General features: G+C 43.5%; 1 protein-coding gene across 1 annotated transcript; it reads right to left on the minus strand.

Moving 5' to 3' along the window:
• Window positions 1–3,076: 3,076 nt before the first annotated feature.
• On the minus strand, window positions 3,077–4,093 carry LOC125621452 (olfactory receptor 14A16-like). Its single transcript, XM_048818312.2, has one exon. The coding sequence runs from the start codon at window positions 4,091–4,093 to the stop codon at window positions 3,077–3,079; it is 1,017 nt and encodes a 338-aa protein (XP_048674269.2).
• Window positions 4,094–10,212: the final 6,119 nt, after the last annotated feature.

Genomic DNA, 10,212 nt, shown 5'->3' on the forward strand with positions numbered 1-10,212 from the left:
GCTCCTCTCAAGGGCATGAACCTTGGAATCTCGCCCAGATGACATGAACCGTGGGAAGCCTCCCAGGACTGGGCTCAAGGCCCGAGAGCAAGGAATGCGGTAGATAGATATTGGTAAATAAGAATATTATACAAAGCCAGTGTATTCCTTTTATCTGTTGGAGTATGTAATGCACGGGGGGAGAGAGAGAAATAAAAGAGAGGGTGAAAAGCTGACAGGTGGACCAGCCCATCAGCAGACCAGCCTGCTTGCTTGCTTAAAGCCTTGTTCTGTCTTGTATTTGAACCGCAACACTTTATCAGGCACAATCTCTTCCCATTCCATGTCCCAATGGGTGGTGGGTATAATAGGCCAGGGGAGGCTAAGCCTCCTCTGGCGCAGTCACTGACAACCCGCCACCGGATGCCTGGGCCGAGGTGGCCCCACCTCTCCCTGTCTCTGCTCTGCCCCTTCCCGAGGCCCCCACTGCCCACTGCTGCCTGGCTGCAGTGATCCTCCCCTCCACTCCACTCCCCCTCTCTGGAGGTCCCCACTTGCCACATCCATCCCTCCTTTCCTTCACCCCTCTCCCCCATGATACCCCACCGCTCACCACAACCCTCCTCACCCCTCTCGCCTGAGAGACACCCCCTGCCCATCACATCCCTCCTCACCCCCGCCCACCACTTGCCATGTCCCTCCTCACCCCCTCCCTCACGAGAACCCTGCTGCCTGCCGCTTGCAACAGGTGGGGGGAGCACTTGGCATGGGAGAGGGGCGGAGAACTGGAGCAGCAGGGGCCTCAGGGGAAGTGGGGGTGTGGAGGAGATGCGGGACAAGGTGGGTATGTGGGGCTGCTCATGGAGGGGAGGGGCTACAAGAAATAAGAAGGAGGGACAAAAAAGGGACAGAGGTGCAGGTCCTAGCATCAATGAGGGGACACCCAACACAGAAGCCCAGACACTTGGAGGTGTCCAAGCAACTGAGCAGCACAAGAGACAGAAAGCTGTAATTTTCAAAGGCACCTAAAGGAGTAAGGATTGCACAACACCTACTGAATCACTGTGGGAGTTCAGTGCTTAAAGCCCTTGAGCTCCTTTGAAAACTCCAGCCTGAAGTCATCTATTTTTGACAGAACACTTAAAAGCAGAGGTTGTGGCTAGATAACCTTTCTCCACACCCCACTCCTTGCCAATATACTTCAGCCCCACTCTGCAGGAGCCCCTTTTGTGGGCAACAGGAGAACCCATTCTCCAAGGTCCAGGCTCCTGTCTGATTATCAACAAGAGAAGAAACTAATGAAATTTTTTTGCACAATCCCCAATCTCCTCTGGCTGCATGAATGAGGGGACCACCCTGAGGGCAGAAAATGGAGCACCAAACCTTCTTGTCAATGTCTCTCTGTGCTGTCGTCACAAGTAAAACTGGTTTAAATTTTTTTGTCAGATATGTTTTTCAATGGAAAATTCAGTTTTCAACCACATGGATCTTTTTGCAAAAAATGTCTGCTATCTCTGGAAAACCAAAACCCCAAAGCCCAACATTGTTTGTCTGAAAACTTTCAGGTGAAAGAAAAGTGAATCTCTCTTCTTCAGTGTCTCATGGGAGCTGTAGTTTGATTTCCTTGTGGTCACATTCTCCTTTATGGGCTGGACTCCCTAGCCAGACTACATCCCCCATGATAAATTGCAGCCATGGGACTCCCATGATGCACTACAATGGCTCAGTAAGAAGGAATCCCATGGTACAGATGTTGTCCAGCCAGAGAACCTGTCCATAGAGGAGACTGGGGGTTTGAAGCACATGAACTGCAACTCCCATGAGACATGGCAGTGGTATTTCCAAATAGAAATTTACATTTTCAGCTGAAAGTTGGGGGGATGGGTTGTTTGTCATAAAGTCAAAATTTTCTACAGAAAAAAACATATTTTCTACCCAGCCCTAGTCAAAAGGGACTCATTGCTCAGTGGATACAATGGGGAGATGGGTGGAAGTGTGCCTACCTCCCCTATGGGGGGTGAGGAGGAGCTGGAGCTGGGGTGTAAATAAGGCCAGCTGCAGGCCTCAGCCATGTCCTCCCCACTGGCCCCTTTTCCCTCCTCAGTCCTTTCCCCTGAGGTGTGGAGAGGTCAGCAGCCCGCTCCTTGTAAAGTCAAAATGAAAATGTTGTTAGTGTAAAAGCCTGAGGCTTACAGCTGATTGTAACACAGAAACTTCTGTGAGAAATTCTGGTATTTTGAAATTTGTTTTAATCTCAGATAGGGGTGAAAAGTAGAAATACAAACATGTTCACAGAATAAAAAGTTCTCAAAATATTGATTGGGAAATGTCAAAACTAAAAATGCTGTTGTTGTTTTTTTAACCAGAATGAAACTCTTTAACATGCCAATGAAAATTCTTTCATTTAGAAATGTCATCTGCAAATGAAAAAAAGTCATTATGAATTAGACCAGTTTCTGTTGGTGGAAAAGACAAGCTTTCAAGCTACACAGTTCTTCTTCAGGTTGCTCGGAAACTTGTCTCTTCCACCAACAGAAGTTGGTACAATAAAAGATATTACCTCACCCACCATGTCTCTTTCATAGCCTAGGACCAACACGGCTACAAAACAGCAAAGACAATAATCATTATGAATTGTCAGTTTGACTTAAAATGACATTTTAAGTCAAAATGCCCATTTAAAAAATTTAAATTTTTTTTAAATTTGGAGTTAGCATTTTGAAATGAAAAAAAAATCACTGTTTTTATTTGTAAATTACATTTTGAAATTTAAAAAAATTCTTTTTAAGTGGATAGTCCAAAATAGGAAATGGAAAAATTGCAATTAACTCTTCCTGGGATTTTCAAAGGGGCCAAAAGATAATTAGACTCCCACATTCTATCAAAAACTCATCGGGATTTGAGCACCTAAGAGTAAAATTTTCAGAAGTGCCTGAGTCTTCCTTGAAAATGGGACTTTGGATCCTGGGACACTTAGATGCTTTATTTTTTTTTCCCCAGATTTTTTTCAAATTTTAAAAGTTTTCAGCCAAAATCAGAAAATGCAAAATGTCAGGTTCTAATCTTAACATGAACATAGGCTGGTCCTCATCCAAAGTCAGCTTGACCCATTACATAAGGTGGAGCATGGGAATACTTTATTCCAGGAGGACACTAAGAGTTCAGTGTGAGGAATTTGTTTTTCTTGGGAAAAAAATATCCTGCCTATCATTTTCCACAGAGAACTTTTTATCTCTTTGTTTCTTAGACTGTAAATGATTGGATTCATTAGTGGTGGCACCACACAATACAACACAGCAGCCATCAGGTCCAGAGATGTTGAAGACATCGACCTGGGCCTCATGTACGTAAATGATGCTGTACTGATAAATAAACAAAAAACAATCAGGTGTGGGATGCAGGTGGAGAAGGCTTTGTACCTGCCCTGCTCAGAGGGGATTCTCATCACCGTGAAGAAGATGTGAATGTAGGACACAATTATCAATACAAAACAGACCACATCTATAAGTGATCCAAGGGCAATCATGACTATTACATTAGCATGTGTATCAGAGCAAGAGATCTTTAGCAACTGTGGGATATCACAGAAAAACTGAGCGATAACATTGGACCCGCAGAAATGTAACCTAAAAGTATTAGCTGTGTGTAATACAGAGCAGATCATGCTGCTAATCCATGAACCAGCTGCCATCTGGGCACATGCACCTCTGTTCATAGTCACCCTGTAATGCAGAGGGCGGCAGATTGCAGTGTAGCGGTCATACGCCATCACCGTGAGAAAGGCCAGCTCTGCTACTGCAAAAAATACAATCAAAAAGACTTGGGTGACACATCCAGAGAAAGAGATGACTCTGTTGTTGGTTAGGGAGTCAGCCATGGACTTGGGGATGGTGACTGAGATGTAGCAGAGGTCGAGGAAGGATAAGTTGCCCAGGAAAAAGTACATGGGGGTGTTAAGGTGGTGGTCGAGGGCTACCACTGTGATGATGAGAAGATTCCCCACCAGGGCTGCCAGATAAATCACTAGAAATATCAGGAATTGTAAAATCTGCTGTTCCCGTACGTCAGAGAATCCCAGGAGAAAGAACTGAGTTACAGTAGTTCTGTTGGACATTTCTTGTGTAGATGTACACTGCAGAAGGAAGGCCAATGGGAAATGGTCATGGAACGAGAAACAGAAGATAGATGGAGACTGGTTTTAGATATTATGCTGCAGGACATATCTTGCAGCTCAGGAAAATAACAAGACTCCTCCTTTTCTTCTCCATCACCATGTATTTACAAGGTTTACAATACAGGTTCATGAGGCGCAACTATAATGGCATCTTCTTATTCAACAGACCTGCTGCTTGTGTTTATTTTAAGCCCTGTCTGGTCACTTTTCTGACTAAGTTCTTGGTTCACAAAGGGGCTTAGGCCCCTAAATGCCATTTTAGGCACCTCAGTCCAACATTTATGCCCCACGGACAGTCACAAAACCCCCACTCAGCTGCTGCCTTACCCCATAGATGGCCAGATTGTTTAAGGTATTTAGGCATCGGGTGAAATTTTCAAAAGTATCAAGATGCCTAAAATTCATTGATTCCAATGGGTGTCAGGCACCCAGGTGTGTTTCAAAATCCCACTGGGTGCCTAAATACCTTTAAACCTCTGGGCCTGGGTCCCTAACTTCCCACTGGTAAAGTGCTATAGGTGCCTAAAAGCCTGCCAGGTTAACTGTCTAAGCACCCAGACTCACGCCTAACCCCAGCAGGATCCTCAAATTGGGTGTTCTTCTGCCTACCAGTGGGGCCGATCCAGTACGTGCTCTCAGAGCACGCCTGAGCCCACCCAGAATGAAAGTCAGGCCTCTCCTTATGACATTTAGCCCAGTGGTTAGAGCTCTCTTGGGAAAACTTGAGTTCGATCCCCCCTTCTCTCCACTGTGGAAAAGGCACTTGAGTCTCCCACTGTGCAGAAGAAGTCCTTAGCCACTGGTGGCTGGGGTATTCTGGGCAAGGTGTCCTCAGTCTGCTCTGTTGAAGCTGTTCCACTGTGTATAAACAATTAAATATGCATTGGGCCAGACATACAGAGAGTGAGGACCGCGCCATAGACTAGTGATTAGGGCTCTTACCAGTTGCATCGTGTGGTAACTCAAGTGAATTTAAACAAAGGTGAGATATGATAAGACTAGGATACTGAAATAATGGAGAGGATACAGTAGTATTTCAGAGTGATCTGGATTGCTTGGTAAACTGGGCACAAGCAAACAATATACATTTTAATATGACTAAATATAAATGTATGCATCCAGGAACAAAGAATGTAGGCTATCCTTACATGATGGGGGGACTCTGCCCTGGGAAGCAGTGACTCTGAAAAAGATTTGGGGGTCATGGTGGATAATGAACTGAACATGAGCTCTCAGTGTGACACTGTGGCCTAAAGAGTTAATGCAATCATGGGATGTATAAACAGGGGGATCTCAAGTGGGAGCAGAGAGGTTATTTTACCTCTGTAGTTGGCACTGGTGCAACCACTGCTGGAATCCCACGTCCAGATCTTGTGCCCACAATTCAAGACAGATGGTGATACATTGGAGAGGGATCACCATAACAGAGGATCAGATTCAATGTATACCTGAAATTAAAAAGAATAGAAAGAGGACAAAAAAAATGCCACTGTGCCAAAACAATAGAGTAAAGAAGGTTTCAGAGTAACAGCCGTGTTAGTCTGTATTCGCAAAAAGAAAAGGAGTACTTGTGGCACCTTAGAGACTAACCAATTTATTTGAGCATGAGCTTTCGTGAGCTACAGCTCACTTCATCGGATGCATACCGTGGAAACTGCAGCAGACTTTATATATACACAGAGAATATGAAACAATACCTCCTCCCACCCCACTGTCCTGCTGGTAATAGCTTATCTAAAGTGATCATCAGGTTGGGCCATTTCCGGACAGTGGGGTGGGAGGAGGTATTGTTTCATATTCTCTGTGTATATATAAAGTCTGCTGCAGTTTCCACGGTATGCATCCGATGAAGTGAGCTGTAGCTCACGAAAGCTCATGCTCAAATAAATTGGTTAGTCTCTAAGGTGCCACAAGTACTCCTTTTCTTATTTAGAGAGAGTGGTCACTTTGGATGAGCTATTACCAGCAGGATAGTGAGTTTGTGTGTGTGTTTTTTGGAGGGGGGTGAGGGGGTGAGAGAACCTGGATTTGTGCAGGAAATGGCCCAACTTGATTATCATGCACATTGTGTAGAGAGTTGTCACTTTGGATGCGCTATTACCAGCAGGAGAGTGAGTTTGTGTGTGTGTGGTGGTGGGGGGATGCGGAGGGTGAGAAAACCTGGATTTGTGCTGGAAATGGCCCAACTTGATGATCACTTTAGATAAGCTATTACCAGCAGGACAGTGGGGTGGGAGGAGGTATTGTTTCATGTTCTCTGGGTGTATATAAAGTCTGCTGCAGTTTCCACGGTATGCATCCGATGAAGTGAGCTGTAGCTCACGAAAGCTCATGCTCAAATAAATTGGTTAGTCTCTAAGGTGCCACAAGTACTCCTTTTCTTTTTGCGAATACAGACTAACACGGCTGTTACTCTGAAATCTCTCTACAATGTGCATGATAATCAAGGTGGGCCATTTCCTGCACAGATCCAGGTTTTCTCACCCCCTCCCCTTTTTTTCCCCGGGGACACACACACACACACAAACTCACTCTCCTGCTGGCAATAGCTCATCCAAACTGACCACTCTCCCTACAATGTGCATGGTAATCAAGGTGGGCCATGTCCAGCACAAATCCAGGCTTTCTCACCCCCCCCCCCTTTTTTTCTCCGGGGACACACACACACACACAAACTCACTCTCCTGCTGGCAATAGCTCATCCAAACTGACCACTCTCCAAGTTTAAATCCAAGTTTAACCAGAACGTCTGGGTGGGAGGGGTAGGAAAAAACAAGGGGAAATAGGCTACCTTGCATAATGACTTAGCCACTCCCAGTCTCTATTTAAGCCTAAATTAATAGTATCCAATTTGCAAATGAATTCCAATTCAGCAGTTTCTCGCTGGAGTCTGGATTTGAAGTTTTTTTGTTTTAAGATAGCGACCTTCATGTCTGTGAGTGCGTGACCAGAGAGATTGAAGTGTTCTCCGACTGGTTTATGAATGTTACAATTTTTGACATCTGATTTGTGTCCATTTATTCTTTTACGTAGAGACTGTCCAGTTTGACCAATGTACATGGCAGAGGGGCATTGCTGGCACATGATGGCATATATCACATTGGTGGATGTGCAGGTGAACGAGCCTCTGATAGTGTGGCTGATGTTATTAGGCCCTGTGATGGTGTCCCCTGAATAGATATGTGGGCACAGTTGGCAACGGGCTTTGTTGCAAGGATAAGTTCCTGGGTTAGTGGTTCTGTTGTGTGGTATGTGGTTGTTGGTGAGTATTTGCTTCAGGTTGCGGGGCTGTCTGTAGGCAAGGTCTGGTAAAGAAAGTAAAGAAGCAGTTTGAAGCAAAAAGGCATGCTTTAAAAATTGGAAGTCAAATCCTACTGAGGAAAATAGACTGGAGCATAAAATCTGGCAAGTCAAGTGTAAAAGTATAATTAAGCAGGCCAAAAAAGAATTTAAGAGCATCTAGCAAAAGACTCAAAATCTAACAGAAAAAAAAATTAAGTACATCAGAAGCAGGAAGCCTGCCAAAAAATCAGTGGGGCCATTGGACAATCGAGGTGCTAAAGAAGCACTCGAGGAAGATAAGGCCATTGCAGAGAAGCTAAATGAATTCTTTGCATCGGTCTTCACTGCAGAAGATATGAGAGAGATTCTTACACCTGAGCCTTTCTTTTTAGGTGGCAAATCCAAAGAGCTGTCCCAGATTGAGATGTCAAAAGAGGAGGTTTTGGAACAAATTTATAAACAGTAAGAAATCACCAGGACCATAGGGTATTCACCCAAGAGTTCTGAAGGAACTCAAATATGAAATTTCAGAACTACTAACTGTGATATGTAACCGACAAGATAGTTAAATCCAAAGCAGACTGGGAAGAGATAAAAAAAGATCTCACAAAACTAGGTGACTGGGCAACAAAATGGCAGATGAAATTCAGTGTTGGTGAATTCAAAGTAATGCACACTGGAAAACATAATCCCACCTATACATAAAAAATGATGGGGTCTAAAGTATCTGTTACCACTCAAGAAAAAGATGTTGGAGTGATTGTGGATAGTTCTCTAAAAACATCTGCTGAATGTGCAGCGGCAGTCAAAAAAGCGAACAGAATGTGAAAAACCATTAGGAAAGGGATAGATAATAAAAACAGAAAATATGTTAATGCCACTATATAAATCCATGGTATGCCCACACCCTGGATACTGCATGCAATTCTGGTTACCCCATCTCAAAAAAGATATATTAGAATTGGAAAAGGTTCAGAAAAGGGCAACAAAAATTATTAGGGTTATGGGACAGCTTCCCTATGAGGAGAGATTAAAAATATGGGGACTATTCAGTTTGGAAAAGAGGCGACTAAGGGGGTATATGATAGAGGTCTATAAAACCATGAATGTTGTGGAGAAAGTGAATAAGGAAGTGTTATTTACCCCTTCACATAACACAAGAACCAGGGGTCACCTAATGAAATTAATAGGCAGCAGGTTTAATACAAACAAAAGGAAGTACTTCTTCACACAACACACAGCCTGTGGAACTCATTGCCAGGGGATGTTGTGAAGGCGAAAACTATAACTTTGGAATCAAAAAAGAATTAGATAAGTTCATGGAGGATAGGTCCATCAATGGCTATTAGTCAAGGTGGTCAGGAATGCAACCCAATGCTTTAGGTGTCTCTAAACCTCTGACTGCCAGATGCTGGAACTGGATGATGGCGGATGATAGGGGATGGATCATCTGTTGATTGCTCTGTTCTGTTCATTCCCTTTGAAGCATCTGTCATTTTCCACTGTTGGAAGACAGGATACTGAGCTAGATGGGCCATTGTTCTGACCCAATATTACAGTACTTATGTTCTCAATCTATTTAGCTTAACAATGAGAAGGTGACTTGATCACAGTCTATAAATATCTACTTGGGGAACAAATATTTAATAATGGGCTCTTCAATCTAGCAGATAAAGGTATAACATGGTCCAATGGCTGGAAGCTGAAACTAGACAAATTCAGAGTGGAAATAAGGCATACATTTTTAATGGTCAGAGTAATTAACTGGAACAATTTACAAAGGGTTGTGGTGCATTCTCCATCGCTGGCATTTTTTAAATCAAGATCTGCTCTAGGAATTATTTTGGGGGAATTCTCTGGCCTGTGTTATACATGATATCAGAAAAGATGAGCACAATGGTCCCTTCTGGCCTTGGAATATATGAATCTCTGAATACTGAGGCATGAGGACATGAAATGATTTTCCCATAGCTAAACAGCAATATTCAAACATAGCAGAACTGGTGCTGGCTGGAAAACAAGAACTTCGGACATTTGATTTTATTCTAATGGGGAGTGAAAATGACACTTTTTGAATTTTTTCATGAAAAATAAAAAGAAGAAGGAAACTTTGACCCACTTGCTGCAGAACAGCCAATAGCCTGGGACACTCACCTGGGATGTGAGAAGTTCAAGGCCCTGTTCTGCCTAATTGAGAGGAGAGACTTGAATCTGGTTCTTCCACATCCTAGGTGAGAGCTTAAACACTGGGCTACTCTGGGGTGGATTGCTCTCTTATTCTGAGCAGAAATTTCATCCTGGACCTGAGAAACCTTCCTGACAGATGTCTCATTGAAATGGGTACATTTTAGCAAAACGGTTTGGTTTTGGCAATCGGCGTTTTCTGACCAAAAAAAAAAACTTTATTTGAAAAATTCCTGGACAGCTCTAATTGGAGCTAAGTTCTTCTTTCCACTGGATCATGCAGTGGATCAAAAATGAAGGGCCAGGTTTTTAAAGGTGTTTTTTTAGGTGCCCAGTGGGATTTTCAAAAGCATCTAGATGCCTAACATCCATTGATTTTAATGGATTGTACGTGCCTAGGTTCATCTCAGAATCCCGCTAGGTGCCTTTAAAAATCTGGCCCCAAGTGTCTAAGAGAGAGTCTAAAAGACCTGAATCTGACCTCACAGATGACAGCCCAATCCCACTGAATTTAGTGAATTTGTTCCTGATTTACAACCCTTCTACAAACTGGGAACCAGAAAGCCATGGATGTTAAGTCCCTTGCCCAAAAT

Source organism: Caretta caretta, chromosome 14 (genome assembly GCF_965140235.1).
Source record: "Caretta caretta isolate rCarCar2 chromosome 14, rCarCar1.hap1, whole genome shotgun sequence".
Taxonomy (NCBI): domain Eukaryota; kingdom Metazoa; phylum Chordata; order Testudines; family Cheloniidae; genus Caretta; species Caretta caretta.